Source organism: Equus quagga, chromosome 4 (genome assembly GCF_021613505.1).
Source record: "Equus quagga isolate Etosha38 chromosome 4, UCLA_HA_Equagga_1.0, whole genome shotgun sequence".
Classification (NCBI taxonomy): domain Eukaryota; kingdom Metazoa; phylum Chordata; class Mammalia; order Perissodactyla; family Equidae; genus Equus; species Equus quagga.
The window spans coordinates 79,420,318-79,445,371 of record NC_060270.1 but is presented as its reverse complement, the minus strand read 5'-3'; the positions used below and the strand labels follow the sequence as shown (position 1 = coordinate 79,445,371).

Genomic DNA, 25,054 nt, shown 5'->3' with positions numbered 1-25,054 from the left:
GGTGGAAAGGAATTCAGGCTAACAGTCTAAAAGTAGTTTCTGTCAATAACTTTAGTCATTGTTAGAATAAGAAACTCTGCTTGGAAGGGTAATAATTTCGATTTCATTTTTGTTTTTCCTTTAGCATTTTAGGAAAATACGAAACCAAAATACGTTTTAAAGGTCAAGTGATTATCATTCATTCAAATCTTTTTAAATAAATTAATAAAACTGCTTTCTACTTAACCAAGTGAGATTAGCATTCTATTTTGGAAATGGGGGAAGAAACAGGAAACAAAAGAAAGTAGTAATTTTGGAGCATTCAACATTTAAGGGTAGGGCTAGCTGGCAAAACGAGGCTCTGAGTCTCAAGGGCTAGGATACCAGGAAGTGGTAAAAAACTAAGGAGGCAGAAGGACATTAAGGACAAATTTCACTGACTTAAAAATTATTAGCCCTGTGAGAGTAAGCTATGGCTTCCACACAGACCTGCTGCCTCCATCATACAAAGTGTCCCAAAAGTTCACATTCAAGTAAGCCTCTGGATATGTATTCCACTGAAACAAAATACATTAATTTTTAAAATAATAAATAAAGGTACACAAAATAAAATTTGAAATAGTAGCTTTTATTTACCCTTTTCTGAGTCACAGGCTCCTTGAAAGTATCCGATGAAAGCTATGAACCTATATTTATACATAGGAAAATTATGCATATTCACATTAAAAATTGAGCAGCTATACAATTTAGAGGGGCTGGCCCAGTGGCGCAGCAGTGAAGTTCTCACGTTCCATTTCGGCGGCCTGGGGTTCGCCGGTGCGGACATGGCACCACTTGGCAAGCCATGCTGTGGCAGGTGTCCCATGTATAAAGTGGAGGAAGATGGGCACAGATGTTAGCTCAGGGCATCTTCCTCAGCAAAAAGAGGAGGAATGGTGGCAGATGTTAGCTCAGGGCTAATCTTCTTCTTCAAAAAAAAATTGAGCATCTACACAATTTAGAGACCCCCCCAAGATTCTGGGTTAAGAACTCCCATTAAATATGGTGGTGAAGGCCCTCTGTCTATAATGAGCTATTTATCCTTCAAACTGGTTTAATTCTAATTCTAATAACATAATAAAACCTAACTTCCATTATAATTTTTAATTTTTATTGAGTTTATGATAGTTTACAACCTTGTGAAATTTTAGTTGTACATTATTGTTTGTCAGTCGTGACGTAGGTGCACCCTTTGTGCCCATCCCCCAACCCCACTTTCCCTTGGTAGCCACTAATCTGCTCTCTTTGTCTACATATTTAACTTCCACACGTGAGTGGAGTCATACAGAGACTGTCTTTCTCTATTTAGCTTATTTCACTTAACATAATTCCCTCAAGGTCCATCCATGTTGTTGTGAATGGGAGGATTTTATTCTTTTTTATGGCTGAGTAGTATTCCATTGTATATATGTACCATATCTTCTTTATCCAATCATCAGTTGATAGGCACCTAGGTTACTTCCACTTCTTGGCTATTGTAAATAATGCTGCAATGAACATAGGTGTGCATGGGACTTTTAGAATTGCTGACTTCAAGTTTTTTGGATAGATACCCAGTAGTGGGGTGGCTGGGTCATATGGTATTTCTATTTTTAATTTTTTGAGAAATCTCCATACTGTTTTCCATAGTGGCTGTACCAGTCTGCATTCCGACCAGCAGTGTATGAGGGTTCCTTTTCCTCCACAACCTCTCCAACATTCGTTACTTATTGTTTTGGTTATTTTTGACATTCTAATGGGTGTAAGGTGATATCTTAGTGTAGTTTTGATTTGCATTTCCCTGATGATCAGTGATGATGAACATCTTTTCATGTGCCTATTGGCTATCCGTATATCTTCTTTGGAGAAATGTATGTTCATGTCTTCTGCCCATTTTTTGATCCAGTTGCTTGATTTTTTGTTGTTGAATTGTGTGAGTTCTTTCCATATTATGGAGATTAACCCTTCGTCAGATATATTACTTGCAAATATTTTTCCCAATTAGTGGGTTGTTTTTTTTGTTTCAATCCTGTTTTCCCTTGTCTTGAAGAAGCTCTTTAGTCTGATCAAGTCCCATTTGTTTATTTTTTCTTCTGTTTCCCTTGTCTGAGAAGACATGGTGTCCGAAAAGAACCTTTTAATACTGATTTCAAAGAGTATTGCCTATATTTTCTTCTAGAAGCCTTACGGTTTCAGGTCTTACCTTTAGGTCTTTGATCCATTTTGAGTTTATTTTTGTGAATGGTGAAAAAGAATGGTCAATTTTCATTCTTTTACATGTGGCTTTCCAGTTTTCCCAGCACCATTTGTTGAAAAGACATTCTTTTCTCCATTGTATGCCCTCAGATCCCTTGTTGAAGATTACCTGTCCATAGATGTGTGGTTTTATTTCTGGGCTTTCAATTGGGTTCCATTGATCTGTGCACCTGTTTTTGTACCAGTACCATGCTGTTTTGATTACTGTAGCTTTGCAGTATGTTCTGAAGTCAGGGATTGTGATGCCTCCAGCTTTGTTCTTGTTTCTCAGGATTGCTTTAGCAATTTGGGGTCTTTTGTTGCCCTATATGAATTTTAGGATTCTTTGCTCTATTTCTGTAAAGAATATGTCATTGGGATTCTGATTGGGATAGCATTGAATCTGTAGATTGCTTTAGGTAGTATGGACATTTTAACTATGTTTATTCTTCCAATCCATGTCCATGGAATGTCTTTCCATCTCTTTATGTCATCAATTTCTTTCAGGAAAGTCTTGTAGTTTTCGTTGTATAGGTCTTTCACTTCCTTAAATTTACCCCAAGGTATTTTATTGTTTTTGTTGCAATTGTGAATGGTATTGTGTTCTTGAGTTTTTTTTCTGTTAGCTCGTTATTAGAGTATAGACATACTACTGATTTATCTAAGTTTATTTTATACCCTGCAACTTTGCTGTAGTTGTTGATTACTTCTAAAAGTTTTCCAATGGATTCTTTGGGGTTTTCTATATATAAGATCATGTCATCTGCAAAGAGTGAGAGTTTCACTTCTTCCCTCCCTATTTGGATTCCTTTTATTCCTTTCTCTTGCCTAATTGCTCTGGCCAAAACCTCCAATACTACGTTGAATAAGAGTGGTGATAGAGGGCATCCTTGTCTTGTTCCTGTTCTCAGGGGTTAGCACTCAGTTTTTGCCCATTGAGTATGATGTTGGCTGTGGGTTTACCATATACAGCCTTTATTATGTTGAGGTAATTTCCTTCTATCCCCATTTTGTTCAGAGTTTTTATCATAAATGGCTGTTGGATCTTGTCAAATGCTTTCTCTGCATCTATTGAGATGATCACGTGGTATTTATTCCTCAGTTTGTTGATGTGGTGTATCATGTTGATTGATTTGTGGATGCTGAACCATCCCTGTGTCCCTGGTATGAATGCCACTTGATCATAACGTATGATCTTTTTGGTGTATTGCTGAATTTGGGTTGCCAAAATTTTGTTGAGAACTTTTGCATCTATGTTCATCAGTGATATTGGCCTGTAGTTCTCCTTCTTCATGCTGTCCTTGTCAGGCTTTGGTATCAGAGCGATGTTGGCCTTGCAGAATGTGTTAGGGAGTGTTCCATCCTCTCTAATTTTTTGGAATAGCTTGAAAAGTACAGTTATTAAATCCTCTCTGAAAGTTTTGTAGAATTCCCCAGGAAAGCCATCTGGTCCTGGGGTTTTATTCTTTGGGATGTTTTTGATTGTTGTTTCAATCTCTTTCCTTGTGATTGGTCTGTTCAGATTGTCTGTTTCTTCTTGACTTAGCTTTGGGAGATTGTAAGAGTCTAAGAATTTATCCACTTCCTCTAGGTTATCCATTTTGTTGGCATATAGTTTTTCATAGTATTCTCTTATAATCTGTTGTATTTCTGTGGAGTCTGTTGTTATTTCTCCTCTTTCATTTCTGATTTTTTTTTTATTTGAGCTTTCTCTTTTTTTTTCTTTGTAAGTCTGGCTAGGGGTTTGTCTATTTTATTTAATCTTCTCAAAGAACTAGCTCTTTGATTCATTGATCCTTTCTATGGCCTTTTTTGCTTCAATAGCATTTATTTCTGCCCTGATTTTTAGCATTTCTCTCCTTCTGCTGACTTTGGGCTTTGTTTCCTCTTCTTTCTCTAATTCAGTTAGGTATAATTTGAGATTGCTTATTTGGGGTTTTTCTTGTTTGTTGAGGCGTGCCTGTATTGGTATGAATTGCCCTCTTCATATAGCTTTTGCTGTATCCCATATGATTTGGTATGGCATGTCATTTTCATTTGTCTCCAAATATTTTTTGATGTCTTCTTTCATTTCCTCAATGATCTATTTCTTGCTCAATAGCCCATTGTTTAGTCTCTACATCTTTCTCCCTTTCTCAGCTTTTTTCTTGTGATTAATTGCTAGCTTTATAGCATTATGATGGGAAAAGATGCTTGTTATTATTTCAATTTTTTTTTTAGTTTATAGCTGCTTGCCTTCTTTCCCAACATATGGTCTATCCTTGAGAATGTTCCGTGTGCACTTGAGAAGAATGTGTATTCTGCTGTTTTTGGATGGAGTGTTCTAGATATGTCTAAAAAGTCCAACTGTTTTAGCTTTTCGTTTAATTCTACTGTTTCCTTGTTGATTTTCTGTCTGGATGATCTGTCCAATGATGTGACGGGGGTGTTGAGGTCCCCTATTATTGTGTTATTTTTGATATCTTCTTTTAGGTTTGTTAATAGTTGCTTTATGAACTTTGGTGCTCCTGTTTGGGTGCTTAGATATTTATAAGCATTATTTCTTCTTGATGGAGTATCCCTTTGATCATTATATACTGCTCCTCTTTGTCTCTCTTTACCTGCCTTATCTTGAAATCTACTTTGTCTGATACAAGTATTGCGACACCTGCTTTCTTTTGTTTGCCGTTAGCTTGGAGTATCGTCTTCACCCCTTCACTCTGAACCTGTATTTGTCATTGGAGCTGAGGTGTGTTTCCTGGAGGCAACAAATTCTTGGATCTTATTCTTTAATCCATCTTGCCACTCTACGTCTTTTTATTGGACAGTTGAATCCATTTACATTGAAGGTGATTATTGATGTATGAGGGCTTAATGCTGTCATTCTGTCACTCATTTTCCAGCATTTCCTTTGTTTCTCATCCTGTGTGTTTTGGTCTACACATTGACTTCTGCAGTTCCTTATGCTGTGCTTCTTAGTTTTTTCCTTGTTTATTTTTTTGTGTCTCTGTTCTGCTTTTTAGTTTAGTGGCTACCCTGAAGTTTGTATTCAGAATCTGGTGCATAACATAGTCCATTTTCTGATGGCCTCTTATTTGCTTAGTCTGAACTGATTCAGTGACTTTCCTCCTCCCCTCCTAAAATATTATTTTCATATCTTATTCCAACTTGTGTTGTGAGTTTGTGGTTGAAGTGACACGGCTGTCTTTGTTTTTGGTGTTTTCCTTCCCTTTAACCTAATGCTACAGTTGAATATTTGCTATCCTGTTCTGATTCTATTTGTCTCCTTACTCTGTGTTTTGTGACCTCTTTCTCCCTTTTTTTTCTTTTTTCGGGTATGAGGGCCTACTTGAGGATTTCTTGTGTGTGGGGGTGGGGGGGGGGGTCTCATGCCTACAAAGTCCCTTAGCTTTTGTTTCTCTTGGAAAGATTTAATTTCTCCCTCATATCTGAAGGATATTTTTGCTGGATAGAGTATTCCTGGCTGAAATTCTTATCTTTTAAAGTTTTGAATACGTCATTGAAATCTCTCCTAACTTGTAAGGTTTCTGCAGAGAAATCCGCTGAAAGTCTGATAGGGGTTCCGTTGTGGGTTATTTTCTTTTGCCTTGCTGCCCTGAGTATTCTTTCTTTGTCATTCATTTTTGCCAGTTTTACTACTATATATGCCTTGCAGTATGTCTTTTTACATTGACAAATTTAGGAGATCTGAAAGCTTTCTCCACACACATTTCTCTCTCATTCCCTAGATTTGGGAAGTTCTCTGCTATTATTTCTTTGAGCACGCTTTCTGCTCCATTCTCCTTCTCTTCACCTTCTTGCATACCTATAATTCTTATGTTGCATTTCCTCATTGAGTTGGCTATTTCTCGGAGATTTTCTTCATTTCTTTTTAGTCTTAGTTCTCTCTCCTCCTCTGTCTGGAGACATTCAACACGTCTATCTTTGATTAAGCTGATTTGCTGCTCTATGGTGTCCATACGGGCCTTCAGGAAATCCGTATTTTGTTTTATTTCTTCCATTGTATTTTTCATCTCTAGCATTTCTGAGTTATTCTTCTTTATAGTTGCAGTCTCTTTTGTGAAGTAGCTCCAGAACTCGTTGAATTGTTTCTCTATATTTTCTTTTACCTCATTGAGTTTTTTGATGATAGCTATTCTGAATTCATTGTCGTTTAGTTTACTTACTTCTGAGTCTTCAGAACATAATTCTGTATAATTACTGTTTTCCCTCTGGTCTGGAGCTTTTATGAACTGCCTGATGCTGGAAGTACGATTTTCCTCATTGCGATATTTGGTTGCAGTTACAGCCTATTGCCACTAGATGGGGGTTGAGAGCTGTGTATCCTGAGCCCTCCGTCTTCAGAGGAGATGGTGCAGCACAGTGAGGTTGGGGGGGGCACTTTCTTTTGTGCACAGATTGGGGTTTCCTGATCAGCTCTCGCATTCTGGTCTCCTGGGGTCTTGGCTTGATGAGGTCACCCCACGCGAAAGCTTTTGCCCTGTTAGAGGGCTTCCCTCTAGGCTGCAAGGGCGCTAGTGAGTCCTGGGTGATCCTGTGGACGTGAAACCCCTCCCCCACTCCTTCCCTCATGGAGCCTCCCGTGGCAGCGACCACAGACTTTAGGAGAGGGAGCAAAGTTCTCTCTTACTCTGTTCCAGCTCCTCTGAGGGGGGCTCCAGCCTCTCCACCCTCCGTCGTTTGGCTGCTGTGGGTCTCTGATGATTCCTGTGCTATTAGGATATTTTTTGTTGGAATATGCTTGCTCCTTTTTGTTGTATGTTGGAGGGGAGAGAGTCCTGGACACGCTCATTCTGCCATGATACTGACGTCGGTCCATTATAATTGTCTTAAACACCTGAGTTCAGAAATCTAATTTGGGATTAAAAGTCTCAACAGCTTCAAGTCGTTGGCTGTACATTTCATGGAGGTAAGAATAGAAAGAATACTGATAGCTGAGGGATGAAAAAAATGACTATGGAGTAAAGAGGTAAAGGATTTAACAATCTGGAGATGAGGGAAGGCAGAGAGAAGGTTGTTTTGATAAATAAAAAGTAGGGGAAGAAAAAAAAAAGTAGGGGAAGAATTTCTGACCCACACTAGGAACTGTACAAATGTATGAATGAAAAAGGAATAAAACCAATAAATGAATAAAATGATGTAGTTAAAGAGACTTTTATAACATGGCTCCAGAAAGAGAGAGAAAAATTTAAGATTTTGTGTGCTATCCTGAAAAGATACCTTAAACATTTCCCCTCTATGGAAAAATACAGTTGAAATACTCACCAGCCATTTTCACAAATGAACTTTTAGAAAATGACTCATCCATTAGACTTGCCAATTGCAGTATATACAAAATTCATTGCAAGGAAAAAATCAAATTACTGAATCAAAATCAAAGGAGACAAAAGGAAAAAAATTACTAAGTCATGGGAGGAAAAAAATCAGACAATAAAATCAAAATGTAAAGAAAAGGGTTACTAACAAAACTAAATGCAGAGAAATTAAACTAAATAGTAAGTTACTTCAAAATGTACCAGACCATCCAAAGAAAAAGACTTGCTACCTTTAGTAAAATGCTTTTAAAAACACTACCATATTCAGATTTCAATAAAAGTCCCAAGCAACGAAATACGATGTGTATGTTGCCCATCTTATGAAAAGGGACCACAATAAGTTCAGGGAGTTAATCAGGTATTCTGGTGAGTCAGTCAGCAACCATTTACTGAGCACATACCAGGTAATGTGCTATGTGTATGTAATAAATGAATTAGCAAATTAACTATTGTTACTAATGGTATTGGGTCACACCCTCTCCCTTTATGCTGGGGAAAAATAAAAAAGGGTTAAGAGTTGTAGCAATAGAGATTTAATTGCCAAATCTCCCATAAATGATTATGGCTTTGCTAATTTACTTTTTGCTAAAAATATTTTCTGTCCCATTTGTAACAAAATGTGGTCTATATGAAGCCAAGGTACAGACATTTATGATATCTGATACATGACATTTAAGTTAGGATATCATTTAATGAAATTGAGTATGAATAGCTCACATAGCAGATTTATGTCTGTTCTTTAGAATTACAATGTAGAGAGATTTTATTATAATAAGTAGTGACTAAAATAAGAGAGTAAAAGGTTTTGGTTAGGTCCTTTTTGTTTGTTTTATTTTTATATAGTTCTATTTGTTTTAGTGCCATGTGTCCTAAACCAAATTAAAGTTCAAAATGAAATTCATGATTTATATTGAAAATTTTACTTATCACACAGAAGAATATTGTGCTGTAACTAAATGGAAAGCAAAAAATATTTTAAAGTATACAAAAGAAGGGGCCAGCCCCATGGCCAAGTGGTTAAAGTTCTACATGCTCTGCTTCAGCAGCCCGGGTTTGCAGGTTTGGATCCCGGGTGTGGACCTACTCCACTCTTCAGCCATGCTATGGCGGCATCCCACATATAAAGTAGAGGAAGACTGAATCAGATGTTAGCTCAGGGCAAATCTTCCTCACAAAAACAAAAAGCATACAAAAGAAAATAAGAACTAGAAAATAATAAAACTAAATACATCCGAGACTTCTCATCTATCTCAGATTAAATTTGTGCTTTTTCAAACTTTATTTTCCCCAGTAGATGCAAAGTTTTTAACTTCTAGGAGCTCTAAGGAAACAATGAATCATTTATATAGCAAAAAAGTGTTACGTACTTCTATTTGTTTATGTTCTACTCTACTTAAGCAAATAACATTTTAAAGCCTCTGGTGAATACTTTTAAGACAGGCAACAAGAGCAGGTAACACTAATTGCAATGGCCCACTGCCACAAGGGGAGTAATCGAAAAAACTAAAATTCCAACACAAGCAATATGATTTTAGGGCCCATACTCTTCATCACTATGCTTTGCTGTCTCTTAAAGATATCTTCTGCCATTTTACATTACAACAAAAACTTTGTAACAACAAAGAACTCCAAAAGCTTCCAATTCGAAAAAGTAGAAAATATGATAAAATACTGACCTTCTTCCTTTTGTATACCATCCAGAAAAGCTAGAGACACTGTGGTTACTACAGTCACGCATCACTTCACAACTGGGATACATTCTGAGAAATGGGTCGCTAGGCAATTTCATTGTTGTACAAACATCATAGAGTGTATTTACACAAATCTAGATGGTATGGCCTACTACACACGTAGGCTATACAGTACTAATTTTATGGGACTACCATCATATATGTGGTCCATTGATGACTGAAATGTCCTTCCACAGTGCATGACTGTATTTAAAGGGAAAATTAAAATGAAGGAAAAAAACTAGACCATCAACCTTATCTTAAATAATCCTATTCCTAAAAATGTTACAGGTAGCTCAGTGTTGTTTTCACTTTGATTTACTTTATGTCAGAAACATTGTATTGTCATCACTGACTGATCAACTGTCTAGTTTCTGAACACATTAGCTTTAAAAAAATCTCCACTCCCCAACCTTAATGATCTATCAAATACTTAAATGTTCTGAGAGATGCAAATAAAGGCATCTAAATTGTTTATATCAGTCCCAAGTTTGACCTGCTATTATAACTTAGTTTAGGAAGTTTCTCACACAAGAGAAAACCTATAATTCAAAGTTGTTATTTTATATTTGCCATATGAACTTTAAGTACAGAAGTAAATATCATTCCAGCCTACTGAGTGGGTGTGAAAAATCTGAACTCATTTCAATACTATTATAGTCTTTATTCTTCTGTTATTATTCTAAAGTTAATGATTCTTCTTCCATAAAATTATCAGTGAGGTAAGTCAGTCACTGACTAAACAGTTCTATTATCAGATCATGCCATACCTAAACTTAACATCTCATAAGTACTAACTTTTGCTGGCTACATAGAATCATAAAATTACAAGATTAAAAAGAATTTAAAAGGGCATTTCTTTAATTTCCCTGCTTCAAGCAAGATTGTACTCATACCACCAAGATTTTTATCTATTTTATTAAGCCCAAGACACTAAAATTCCAAAATCTGCCTTGTAAACCTATGCTAGTACTTCCTGTATGTAATTTCACATTTACTTAAATCTCTAAAACCAAAAAGAGCAGAGTAAAATAGAAACAACACAGGTTTTGAAGGCGAGCATGATCTAGGTATAATCCTGCTCAAACTAACTACTGGCAGTATGACCTTGGGTAAATTACTGCAAAGACCCAAAGCCTCATTTCTTATCCATAAAATGGGGTAATATTTCATCATTGAAACTGTCTAGGGATTAAGTAAGTTAACAGGTACAGTCCCAATTATACTGCATGGTACCATAGCTGTTGCTCAGTAACAGCCATTTCCTCCTCTCTTAAAGTCATTTCCCAGCACTTCAGGATCTGGTATGATAAAGTAGCTTAGTCAGAATAACCATCCTTAGATAAAATTTACAAGATCTGGACAAAAAAGAACACAATTTTTCAAAGCTCTGAAGATTGACCAAATGAAAGCAGAAAATAGTTTATCTATGAAAAAAAGAAATTGTGGCCGAAAGGATTTGCATGTTTGTACCTTTTTGTCTAAGGCAGCAGTTCTTAAACTTTTTTGCATCACAACTCCTTCACACTCTTAAAAACTACTGAGGACTCCATATTAGAAGTTAAAAAGGAAAAAATTATAAATTTTTAATTTCAGTGAAAATGATAATGAACTTACCAAATGTTAAATAAATTTCTAACAATATGTTCCAGAACAAACAAAAATACTAATGAGAGGCTGGCATTGTTTTATATTTTGTAAATCTCTTTAATGTATAGTTTAAAAAACATAACTGGATTCTTATATTTGCACCTTCATTCAATCTTTGCAATCCATTTTTCTGACTGTAGTATATGAAGAAAATTGGCCTTATATACATGATGTAGTTGGAAAAGGCAGGGCATTGCCAACACTTGAAAGGCTCTCAGAGAGCAAAAGGACTGGGTCCTCAGACCACATCATGAGAATTGCTGATCTAAAGGTACTCTAATTAGTGCACAACTTGAGGGCTGCAGAATGACGGAGCTTTACTGGATTCAGAAGACAGAAAATAAAGTTCAGAGATGGCAGAGAAGTTCTAAAGTTGAAGCATAAATTCTGAAAAGAAAGAAGCCAATAAGGGGAAAGGCCCAAAATCTGCATATAAATTCTGCCCGCAATCTTGGCTACCCGCTAAACCACGCAGGTGCAGTGGAGAGGCTAGGGTACCATGACAAAGGAGGAGAATGAAAGTAAAGCTTTCAGCTGCTGGAACCACTGAGAAGAGAATGGAGTTTTAATCCAGTCAAGTGAACTGCTTGCTAGAACAAAAATACTCTTCAGAGGAACACACAGAATCTAGTCTGTACATTTCATTCAAAATATAAGCATAAAATTAAGAAACTACTAGATACAGACACAAAACAAAAACAAATAGAAAAACAGGAAAATGTGACCTATACTCAAAAGAATAGTCAACAGAAACCAACCCCAAGAAGGCCTAGGTGTTACAATTGGCTTTAGACTAGCTATAATAAATATGCTCAAGGACTAAAGGAAAATACTTTCAAAACAAATTTAGAGATGAGGAACTTCAGAGAATTGGAAATTATAAAAAGAACCAAACAAATTCTAGACTTAAAAAGTACAATAACTGAATTGGAAAATACATCAAGTGGGCTTAACATCAAACTGGAGACAGCAGAAGAAAAAGAAATGAACTCAAAGATAAATCAAGAGAAATTATCTGAGAGAAAAAGAAGACTGAGGACAGCAGAGCCTCAGAGAGTATCAAGATGTCACAGAAAAGGAATAGAGAATGGAGCAGAAAAGAATAATGGCCAAAACTTTCCTAATTTGGTGAAAAACAAAGAACTTACATATCCAATATTAACAAACCTAAGCAGGAAAAATATAAGAAAACACATTTATACACATCATAGTTAGACGGCTTAAATAGAAAGATAAAGAAAAAAAATAATGAAAGCAGCCAGAGAAAAAAACATTAAAATAGAATAAAAATATGAACAACACCTAACTTCTCATCAGAAACTATAGAAAGTAAAAGAAAATGGAACTACATCTTTAGAGAACTAGAAAAAATAGTAACTGTCAAGCCAGAATTCTTCAGTAAAACTATCCTTCAAAAACAAGTTAAATAAAGATATTTTTAGATTAAAAAAACACAATTTGTAGCAAGCCAAAAGTATGGCAATTCTTCAAAAAATACAAAATAGAATTTTCATATGATCCAGTAATTCCACTCTGGGTACACACTCCAAAGAACTGAAAGCAGAGACTCAAACAGGTATTTGTACAATCATCTTCGCAGCAGCATTATCCACAATAGCTCAAAAGTGGAAACAACCTAGGTGTCCATCAACAGATAAATAAATGGATTAACAAAATGTGGGATACATACACAAGAGACTATTATTCAGTCTTAAAAAGGAATGGAACCCTGACACATTCTACAACATGGATGAACCCTGAAGACACTATGTTAAGTGAAACAAGCCAGACACAAAAGGACAAATACTGTTATGATCTCACTTATATGAGTTATCTGCAGTGGTCAATTCATAGAACAGAAATAGAATAGTGGTTACCAGGAGTTTGGAGGGGAAAGGAAGCTACTGTTTAATGAGAATGGAGTTTCAGTTTGGGCTGATGAACACTTCAACAATGTGAAAGTACTTAACGTCATTTAATTTTACACATTAAAGGGGCTGGCCCAGCGCAATAGTGGTTAAGTTCATGCATTCTGCTTCAGCGGCCCGGGGTTTGCTGGTTCAGATTCCCAGTGTGGACCTACGCACCGCTTATCAAGCCATGCTGTAGCAGGCGTCCCAAATGTAAAGTAGAGGAAGATGGGCATGGATGATAGCTCAGGGCCAATATTCCTCAGCAAAAAAAGAGGAGGATTGGTGGTGGATGTTAGCTCAGGCCTAATCTTCCTCAAAAAAAGAAATTTTTTACATGTTAAAATGGTCACACTTGGGGCTGGCCCCGTGGCAGAGTGGTTAAGTTCACGCGCTCCGCTGCAGGCAGCCCAGTGTTTCGTTGGTTCGAATCCTGGGCGCGGACATGGCACTGCTCATCAAACCACGCTGAGGCAGCGTCCCACATGCCACAACTAGAAGGACCCACAACGAAGAATATACAACTATGTCCAGGGGGCTTTGGGGAGAAAAAGGAAAAAATAAAATCTTTAAAAAAAAAAAAAAAGTTCAAACTTACGTATACTTTACCACAATAAAAAAATTTTTTTAAATGAACATAATTTACCATTTTCAGAGAATAAAAAAGAAAAACCCTATGATTATCTCAATAGATTTAAATAAACATTCATGATAAAAAAATAAAACTTTCAGCAAACTATGAAAAGAATTTCTTCAGTCTTAAAAAGGACACCTTAAAGTGTTAAAGCACTGAACATTTCCCCACTAATGCTGTGAAGAAGGCAAGTGTGCATACTCTTAAAGGTTCTATTCAACATTTTACTGAAGGTCAATAACTGTAAGAAATAAAAGGAACAAAAACTGGAAAAGAAGTAAAACTGTCCCTATTGACAGGCAACATGATTATGAATGCAAAAAATGCAAAAGAATTAATAAAAAGATCATCAATCTTTACCTTTAGCTAGGTCTCAAGATCCAAAGTCAACATACAAAATTCTATTGTATGTCTATGTGCTAGCAAGAAACAATGGGAAAATAAAACTAAAAAACAATCCCAGGGGAAGGCCTGGTGGCACAGTGGTTAAGTTTGTGCACTCCACTTCAGTGGCCTGGGGTTCATAGGTTCGGATCCCAGGTCTGGACCTACACACCACTCATCAAGCCATGCTGTGGCAGCATCCCACATACAAAACAGAGGAACACTGGTAAAGATGTTAGCTCAGGGACAATCTTCCTCAAGCAAAAAGAGGAAGACCGGCGAGAGATGTTAGCTCAGGGACAATCTTCCTCAAGCAAAAAGAGGAAGACTGGCAAGAGATGTTAGCTCAGGGACAATCTTCACCAAATAAAAAAAAAAAAAATCCCATTTACAACTAAAATACTTAGTAATACATTTAACAAAAAATATGCAAGATCTCCACCAAAAACTATAAAACACTGCTGAGAAAAATTAAAGACAATTTAAATAAATGGAAAGAGGCGCCATGTTCATGATTGGAAGCTTCAAGATTGTCAAAATGCCACTTCTCTCCAAAGTAATCTATAAATTCAACACAATCATAATCATAATGCCAACATAATTATTTTTATAGAAACTGATAAGCTTATGCCAAAATTCATAACAGAAATATAAAGGACCTAGAATAGACAAAACAATCTTGGGAAAACAAGAAAAGCTAAAGAATTTACATTAACTTCAGGACTTATTATAATAAAGCTATTCAATGGTTCTCAAATAGGGGCAATTTTGCCTCTAATGTGATAAGTGGCAATGTCTAGATACATTTCTGGTGGTCACCACTGGGGTGCTACTGGCATCTTGTAAGTAGAAGTCACAGATACTGCATGAGACAGCGCCACAACAATCTGATGCAAAATTTCAATGTGCCAAGGTTGGAAAACCCTAAACTACAGTAGTCAAGACAATGTGGTACTGACATCAGGATAGTAAAACAGATTAATGGAATAGAATACAGATTCCAGAAGGTGATCCCCTAGGTCAACTGTCTGACAAAGGTGACAAAGCAATTCAATGGAAAAAAAAGTGTATTCAACAGAAGGGTCTAGTATATCCATATGTAAAATAAATAAATAAATAAACCTTGATCTCTTCCTCACACTACATACAAATGTTAGTTTCAGATGGTTCATAGACCTAAATACAAGCTAAAATGATAAAGCTTCCGGGAGAAAACATAAAAAGAATACCTCCACAACCTAACAAACTACTATCTGAGAAAAGACTTCAACTCAGAATATACAAAAGAACTAACATACTCCTACAACTCAATAAAAACTCAACTCAATTTAAAATATGGACACAAAACTTGAACAGACATTTCACAACAAAAAACATACAAATGGCTAATAAGCACATGAAAAAAGTGGTCAATACCAATAATCATCACGGAAACACAAATTAAAACCAGAATGAGAAATACAAATTAATTCCACAAACTACATACCCATTAGGATGACTAAAATTTGTAAGACTGAAAACCACCAATTGTTAGTGAGAATGTGGAGCCACCCAAACTCTCATAACATTGCTAGTAGGTTGGTAAAGTGGTACAAAAAGCTTCAGCAGTTTCTTATAAAGTTAAGCAAACACCTATCCCATAACTCAGTAATTCCACTTCTAGGTATTTACCCAAGAGAAATAAAAACATAGGTCTACAAAAGGCTTCATACAAGAATGTTCTGCTTTATTCACAACAGCGAGTATATCTGTCAACAGGGGAAACAAACTGTGATATATTCATACAACAGAGTACTTACACAGCAATAAAAAGAAATACAGTCACGCATGGCTTAAAGATGGGGCTACATTCTGAGAAATGCATGGTTAGGTGATTTTGTCATTGTGCAAACATTACAGCGTATACTTACACAAATCTAGATGGTATAGCCTACTACACATCTAGCCTATATGGTACTAATCTTATGGGACCACCATTGCTGACCGAAAAGTTATGCAGCACGTAACTGTACTGATAAATGCAACAACCTAGAATAAGGTCAAAAATATTATGTAAAAGAAGCCAGGTACAAAGAGTATATACTGTATGATACCATATATATGAAATTCTAGAGCACGCAAAAGTAATCTATGGTTTAAAAGAGAAAAGAAAAGAACAGCATGCATGGGGGGCATGGGTGAGGAGCATAGGGATTAACTGGAAAGGGTCACTAGGGATCTGTCCAGGGTGACAGAAATGTCCAATATCTTAAGAGTGTTACGCTGATGTAAACATTCATCAAAATTAAGCAGTTTTGTGCATTACAAGTAAATTTATCCCAAAAAATCCCCAACTATTAAAAAAATCTAGTGGGGGGTGGGGAGTTGGAGTACTATGGAAATAAGAAATAGCAAATATCAACAGTTGAAAGTGGGCAATAGGCACATGGGGGTTTACTATACTATTTTGTTTACTTTATATATGTTTGAAATTTTTCATAAAGACTTCTAAAAAATAATTTCTCTTAATTCCCCCTCAGTGGAAGAAGAGAACTGGTAATCACTGCCCTTCACATAAACTAAAATCTCATTGAGGCATTCTCTCGACTTTAATACGCTGAATCATCCCTGTCCTTTACCCTTTCTTTAATCTCATTCATCACAGTTACAGCTCACCTTGAAATCTGTGCGTGTTTTCTAGATCTCATTTATTTACTACTATTTATAGAAAGAAAACTGTTGGAGAGAGCTAACACTCCTTTAGCCCCTACTACATGCCTGGCAGTATGCTACCTACTTTGAATACATTACACAACTTACATCCCAAAATTGAATCTTATTTGTTTGCTTATTACTTCTCTCCCTCATGAGAATTTATGTTTAATGGCAACAGAGATTTTATCTTGTTCACTATTTCTTCAGACCTGGCACACAGCTGATACTCAGTAAATACGTGTAAATCAAAGAATTAAGGAATATATCAGAGCTCACAAATATGCAGTTTAGCTCTCTTTTTGGCAGCGCAAATCATTTCCCACTCCAGTTATACCCAGCTTGTTTTGTCTTTAATCTTACTGGCATCTATATCAAATATTGTTATTTATTTGTTTCAAGTGGAACAGAATGATCGGTGTTTGAGAACTTTACTTTTTCTCTTTATTCAAAAATGTAATAATAAAAATATTTTAAAACAGTAAATCAATTTACTCTCTATATTTAGGCATATCTTTAAATGATGTGTGATTTCTATATGTAGTGTTGCTTTTTCTGCTGTTATTCATATAGATAAAGAAGAAAATCCTAAAGCTTTGATAGTCTCAAATTCTGTAAACATCACCATAAAACTGAAAAACCCTAGCAAATAATGAGAATTGAGAGTTCCTTAAAGAGGAGTAAATTGCAGTTAATAACAGATTTATAATAACAATTTGATCAATTTTACTTCAAAAGAATTTATCAAACAAAGCACCCACATAAGCCTAAAATCAAATTGTTACTTTCAGTAAAATAAAGCAAATCTAGGTTTGTTCTCAGAGTACATTCTTCAGTAAACATTCATAAACATTCAGTTTGAGCAAAACCAACAATACCTTAGATTCGAATTAGAGTTTCACCTCAATTTTGAATAATTTTTTCATTCTAAAACATCATCAAAACATCCATAGGTTAAAAAAAAAACGGGGGGGGGCAGGGCACACAAATATTATTAGTATTGTAAAATACAAAAATTGAGTGAAATAGCTGCTAAGAGGAGCAAGTTGGTTGGTAAGACCAAGATTTTTCCTCATTAGTTAAGCAAAATACTCTACCAAGAAGTTGGTAATTGCAATGTTTCTCCGACAAAACAAAAAACTTTGAAGGCAACATTTCTAACGTTCTAAGGGAGAAGGCAAGAGAGAAGTAAACACCAGGAGAAACAGAAATAAAATCACTCACAAAGAATGACATTATACATATAAAATTTTATTTAAAAAGCAGTTCACAAATGTCTTACACATATCATCTACTACAGATTCAAATCCAAGTTCTTCCAGATGCCATTTTATGTTGACAGATCAGACGTAACTTTTAAAAACAGTTAATTCAAATGTACCAAATGCAGCAAAGGGTTTAAAAATAAAGTTTCAAGGTAAATACTCATTTAGAGACACCAGCAAATAGATCTGACCTTTTCAAGTGGCTTTCCCAAAGAGTTTCCAATCAGTTTCCAGTCATTCAAGACTTCTTCAACTTTGGAAATAAACCTAGGAAGGAGCAAAAAAACTTTCTAAACATGTAAACAGGACATTTTTTACTGCTATTATATAATTTCTTTAAAAAATGTATTTTTTATAATTTAACGTTTTTATCAGAGAAGGCTTAGTATCGTTAGTCTAATACGGATGTGGAGTAAAAGTGGAAAGCATCTTCTTGAGCCCAAGAATTCTTAGATTTTGATTTTTTTAAGTCTACTGCTTACCAACAAAGGCATTCTGCCTTCTATAAAATATAAATTAAGAATTAACAAATCTCTCTATACTAAAACGAACATAATAAATTTGGGACAGAAGTTAAAAACTGACAAACTAAAATGATACTATTAAAGATAATTATGAAAATGATCCTCTTTTCTCTACCTTCAAAATTATTGATCTATTTAAATTAACTTTTCCTTTAAAGATATTTAGAAATTCCCTGATTTGCCTTTCACTCCCTCAAAAAAGACAAGATTATTTGGGAACTTTACTCATCAAAATAAAACAAGTTTTAAGGGAGAACCGGCAAGGAACTGTAAGTAGATTTGTCAGCTTTAAGGAATAACTGACATATTTTTAAAACTATTCACAACCTAATCTTTAAGTCTACCAATCAAGCAGACCTACTAAAAACAGAATGAATTTTGACTAGTGACATGCTCAATATCAGCAAATGAAAACTGTCAAACCTCAGTGGTAGCGTTAAATACATACCAAAAGGCACTTCCAGAAGACTTGTTGTTACCCTAAGAAGCTGGCTTCTTACATAAGCATGATGCAGTCAAACAGCAACATCACTCTCCTAAACACACACATATCATTGCTAGAGTACTGGAGTTAACTCCAGTCAAAAGATATTCAAAGGCATCAGGTTTTTTCTTCGGTAACATTATAAATTAATATTTACATTTCTGTTGTAAGATAGTAATGATAGTAATGATAAATTAGAGTTTTTATGATGCAACTGAACCTTCTAATTAATTCCTCTTTAAAAGTAAAGGCAGTATTAACCAACATACTAATTCATTTGTAGGGCTTTCAGTCAAAAGGCAATGAATCATCAGTTTTGAAAGTGAGTGCTCCAGAAGTAAATTAACATGCTAACAAAAAAGGAAATAATTTAAAATGTATCCATATGTAAGCAAAAATCTGCATATGAAATGTACATTGCATTTATAAAGGTAAAAAATTGAAAGCTACCTTAATGTCCAACTGCAGCAAACAGCTATAAATTAATGGTATATCCATTCAATGGACTAACACTCATTAAAAATCATGTTTTGAAAACCATTTGAGGAAACGTTAATACGTTAAATGAAAAAATGGAAGCTACAGAAGTATTAATGTGGTTTGTTACGAAAAGTTTACATCATACACACAGATCAGAAGGAATTTTCTCAAAATATTAATAATAGCTATCTCCTGGTGGTAGGATTACAGGTGATTTTCTTTTCTTTTTTATTCTGCTCTGAGGTATTATTATTATAATAAAAATAATTTAAAATAATACAGCTTTCACAGTAAAAGAAGAAATATCTTAAAATAATTATTGCATGAATTCTGTCAGTACTAGCTAAGAGAAAAAATGGACTCTATCCTCAAAGTATTGAGATTTGCGTAGAAAAACTTAATAACTTTATCCCTGAAAGCTCTCCAGATCTCAGCTGAAGAGTCATTTCCTCTGGCTCCTCATTCTCTAATAGGTTCCTTATTATAAGACCAGGTTTCTTTCCCTTCTCAGCTCTCATTTCAACTGTAATTACCGACTCATTTGTATTATTACTTGATTCACGTCTGTTTCTTCCATTAGACTGTACATTTGGTAAGAGCAGGAATCATCTCTTTTTACTGACCACCACATCCCTAATGCCCTGCGCTGTGCTTGACACATGGGCACTCAACAAATATTTCTTCAATGGACAAACGATAAAAAGAGTTATGGGCTTCTATTCAGTCCTCTCAACAAACTGTCTGTATGGCTCACAACATAGTTGCAAAAAACTTTCACTCAAACATTAAACTCAAGGTTTAAGAGACTCCAAAATTTTACATTTTCCCAGGAATTGTAAAACACTGGTTTTGCTCTAGAAACAAGAGCATAAAAGCCAAACCCAAATTTCCCACTTTGTGGTAGATCTCATAACTGTGTTAACAATTATTTCCAAATAAGGAGTTAAAGGGTTTGATATTCCACTTCAGGATATTTTAAATATTTAACTAGGGGAAAGTGATCATTTTTCCATTCAATACTCTGAGGTTTCCTCACCAATACTCTCCAAGATTCAGGTTACATTTGTCTAACTACCTTCAAGACATCAAGTTATTTTAAATTCAACAGGTCTAAAACTGGACTCTTCTCACTTTGCACTTTCTTATCTTCATTCTTTGAGGCAAGAAACTGCAGTTTCATGTTTGATCCTTTCCACTGTTACAATTCATCAAGTGTATCTATCTAAATCTTCTTGGACATGTCTCATAATCCTCCCTTCTATTCTCCCTTTCCCTCCAGTCTCCAAATCACCAACCTAAGGACCAAAGTAGGTAACTGGCCTTCATTTTACCTCATCTCTTCAAACAACTCTCATCATATTACTCCACCATTCTAAAATTAAGAGTCTCTCACTATTGTTCTTTAATGGTTCTTTCTTTCTTTTTTTTTTCCTGAGCAAGATTCACCCTGAGCTAACATCTGTGCCAATCTTCTTCTATTTTGTATGTGGGCCACCACCACAGCATGGCCACCGATGAGTGGTGTAGGTCCACATCCAGGAACCAAACCCTGGCTGCCGAAAAGGAGCACAGCAAACTTAACCACTAGGCCATGGGGCCAGCCCTAATAGCTCTAAGAGAGGTCACCTGACCAGCAACATCAGCATCATCTGGGAACCTGTTAGAAATGCAAATTTTTGGGTCCAGCTCAGACAAAATCAGAAACTATGATTCTGATACACAGTGGTCTTAAAGCAATAAATCTAAAGATTCCTTTACTTAGCTTTGGAGACTATCCATAACCTGCTCCTATCTTCTTTAGTAATCTTATTTATTTTCTTTCACTAGATGGCCTTCACTCCAGTAAAGACATTACTTCCTGAAATCTCAAAGGTTCATTTTCACCTGTCTCTTCTCATGTCAGCACCTTCTCACGTCTAACCAAGCACTTCCCACTTCCAGGCCTAACTCATCTCCTATCTTTTCTACAAAAATGTCTCCAATAATTGTAATCCACAACAATACCATCCTTATTTAAACTACTATTTTTATAGTTAGTACCACTGGACTTACAATTTAAGTATCTGCTGTATTATTTTGTTTGTTCGAACATATGGATCAAGATTTTTTTGTTGTTTTTGTTCTTTTCCATTGGTATAATTCTGGACACACAGTACCTGCTCCATAAAGCCTTGCCAGTGTAATGATGTCTCACCACCTTTTCTTTTTTTGCAGGATATCACAGGTCAAATCATTATTCCAGCAAAGATCTTTTATATTTTTCTATGTCAACCAATGACATGACATCCACAAACTTCCTCTCCCAACCAGGAAGATAATAAAATGTTGCAACAAACTCACCCCGACCTCAACACCCAGACACGGAAGGGTCTCTGAGCCACCCAACAGAATCCTTCTCACCTAAGCTATCACTCCTTCACAAACTTGGCTTTCAACTAATCTCAGTGACACGACAGTTTCACTCAGCTGTTCAACGCAGTCTGACAGGCACAGGGAGCCTGGGCACATTACCCACGGACACCTAACAACTTCAATCAAAGCGCTGCAAAGCCATATGCAGACTATTTTAAAAGGTTATTCTAAAAGACGGGATGGAGATAGTGGGAGTGTGGCAGGTGGACAACCACCAGACCCCTGAAGGCCTCCGCCTAAGAAGGATATCCCAACGGACAAGGGAGGAAGAAAAGCACTGCGAAGTTGATCGCTTATGAGTTAAACGGAAACGAAACCAGGAACGGAAGTGGGAGCCACGGAAATCGTTCCCGCGGGTGGGCAACAGCCCAGGTCTAAGGAAAGTGGTCTGAGAGGAAACAAAACTTTTTCTGACACCCGGCGTCTCAGCGGTCTGGCGGACTGGGGCGAGCCGGGGCTTGTGAGACGCGAGAAGCGGAAAAGGGCAGCAGGTGACCGGGGAGGGGAGGGGTTGGGGACCCCGGGGCCCAGGAGTCTTCAGCGGCGTCGCAGGCGGACTGTCTCTGTTGTGGAAGCGGCGGGGGGACGCCGGGGCCCGGGGTGCCAGTAACCAGTGAAACGACTCACTCACCTTTCCCATTCCGAGGCCGTGGTGAAGTCCGTGATCTCAAATACCTCGGACTCGGGCTGCGGGAAAGGGAAGGAAAGAAAGAAAGAGATTGAGCGCCGGGGCGCTGACGCAGAGGAGCGGACTTAAGAACGGGAGGAGGTAGCAAGCAAACACCTCACCTCACTGTCGGCCGCCATCTTGAGGAGCGCCGGGCGCGCGCTAGGACTGCCGGGAAGAAGAGCAGGAGGGCGAGGGGAGGAGGAAAAGCAGGGGGGAGAGCCGGCGGGGGCGGGGCCTCCTCGCAGCCCCGCCCCCTGTTAGTGGCCCTGCTTGGAAAAGGCTTCTTAGGCTGAAATCATCAGATGGAAAACAAAATGGTTTGAATTTAAAATTTTACTGTAGAGTAATGAACTTAGGGAGGGAACAGAAGCAAGGAGTTAAGATAAGGCCCTAGATTCTTGTGGATAAGGTTGTATTAAAAAACCTAAAGCACTTTGTTTTCATTCAGCTTCTATTTATTGATTGCAAGGCACCGAGCTAGGTGGTGTGACATGCACCGTTCCCCATGCCCCCTTAAAGAATTTACACAGCGGGGCCTGCCTGTGACCACCAAGTGGTTAAGCTCACTGCTCCGCTTTAGGGGCCTGTGGTTGGCTGTTTCGGATCTTGGGCGGGAACATATACCACTCTTCAAGCCATGCTGTGGGCATCCCACATAGAAGAGCTAGAATGACTTACACCTGGGATATACAACTATGTACTGGTGCTTTGGGGAGAAAGAAAAAGGAAGATTGGCAAGAGATGTTGGCTCGGGACCAATGTTCCTCACCAAAAAGCATACCTTCGAAAAAAATATTTACACAATTTGTTTTTAAGTCATGAAATAAAATCATCATGCTAGTTACCTGGTTTCTGGGAAGAACATGCTGTTCAATGAACACTTCCCTTTTTCAGCCATTGAGGAACAGAAGGGTGCCAGCTAGCAGTTAATATCTCATAAATACTGAAGTATTTACAGATGAAATGATCCCAGTCCAAGATTTGCTTGAAAATAATGGAGGAGGAAGTGAGTGGGGCTAGGAATAAAACAAGATTAGCTATGAGTGGATAATTATTTAAGTCAGTAGTGAGTAAATGGGTGTTTATGCTATTCTCTCTATTTCTATGGGGTCTGAAATATTTCGTAATTAAAAGTTTTTAAAAATTACATCTCACTTAATGGGTTTTGCAACCCACAATGAGGAATATGGAGGTAGCGGACTAAGAAATTCACCTTCAGTAATAAAAAATTTAATCTTAAAATAAGAGAGATATAAAAACAATTGGTGATATAGTTAGGGCAGTTGAGGAAACTAAGGCCAAAAAACTTGACCACAGATAGTTATTTCCAATGCCAAGCCTTGAACCCTTGTCTCTTGATGTTCCTTCTAGTTTCTGTCCGCTACACTGGTGGGGGGTTGTGAGTTACTACTGCAGCAATCTTTCACAAGAGGTGTCAACTTAAACCTTCATTAATTTACAAGCATTTATTAAATACCTACTATACGTCAATCACTATGCTAGGCTCTGGGGATATGAATATGTATCGTAGATCTAGTCCCTGACTTCAAGGAACTCAGAGTCTGTTACGGAAACTGGAAATTTGTTGCATGAACAGAAAGAAGAGGTGCTACATGTGTCAGCATCACTATTAGCAACATGGAGGTCAATGATAACCTTGACAAGAAGAATCTTGGAGGAGAGCTGAAGGATAAGATGAAAACAGCCAGGCTGGAGATGGGGAAGGCTTCTAAGCAGAGGGAATAGCACATTCAGAGGCTCGAAGGTAGAAAAGTCTGATCTGTCTAATGGAGTGAAAGAGGGCACCTAGAGCACAGCGTTTGTGATGAAGTCGGAAAGGTAGGCATGGGCCATACTGTAGAGGGCCGTCCAGGCCAGGGTTAGACTCCATTTGAAGCACAATGATAGTCACTAAACATTTTAAGCAAAGAGCAATGTGACCCAATTTACATTTTACAAACGTTTAGGTGCTATATGAATATTGGAGGTGGGGCAAAAGAAGCAGGAACAGCTGGTGACTATTAAGGCATCCATTGAGGGATGGCGTGGAGGCTTTGACTAGGGTGGTCAACAGATAAGGTGAACTTATTTGATATGTATTTTGGAGATACCGTAGACAGGACTTGATAATGGGTTAAATGCAGAGATAAGGGAAAGGGAGGAATCAGAGGTGATTTTCAAGTTTCTGGCCTAAGCAATGTATGAGGATGCTGCCATTTCCTAAGATGTGGAAGACTTGAAGGAGCAAGGAATCCTGTTTGGTTTGGTAAATAAGTTTGATAGGCTTGTAAGATACTCAAGGGGAGTTGTTAAGAAGAAAGTTGGGTATAAGACTAGAACTCAGAGGCAAAACTGGGATGAAGATATAAATTTGGGAGTGTTTTGAATCACAAAAATTGATGAGATAATTTAAGAGGAGAATATACAAGAGAAGAAAAGAAGCTTCATATAAAGCCCTGAAGAAACTTTATATTTAGAGAATGGATAAAGGAAAAGTATCCAGTGAAAGAGAGAGGAAAGGAGTGACTTGAGAAATAGGAAAACAAGGAAACAGTGATGGAACAAAACCCAAGAGAGGCGAATGTTTCAAGATGGTAGGTATTGACTGCTACTGAAAAAGCAAGTGGAAGAGGAATATAGAGGCAAGGGTGATTGTTGTCGTTTCTTGAGTTT

The 25,054-nt window shown here is 37.0% G+C and overlaps 1 protein-coding gene across 2 annotated transcripts in view; it reads right to left on the bottom strand.

Annotated features, from left to right (window-relative positions):
• The window catches only part of RAB3GAP1 (RAB3 GTPase activating protein catalytic subunit 1), a 126,305-nt gene extending 103,764 nt beyond the window's left edge, over positions 1-22,541 (bottom strand). For both annotated transcript variants that reach the window (XM_046658708.1, XM_046658709.1), the window contains exons 1-3: positions 22,501-22,541; positions 22,343-22,398; positions 18,003-18,078 (exon numbers count right to left, since the gene is read on the bottom strand). In XM_046658708.1, the coding sequence (XP_046514664.1) occupies positions 18,003-18,078; positions 22,343-22,398; positions 22,501-22,518 (150 nt within the window). In that variant the 5' untranslated portion in view covers positions 22,519-22,541. The remainder of the gene's footprint in view (positions 1-18,002; positions 18,079-22,342; positions 22,399-22,500) is intronic.
• Between the last annotated feature and the right edge of the window lie 2,513 nt (positions 22,542-25,054).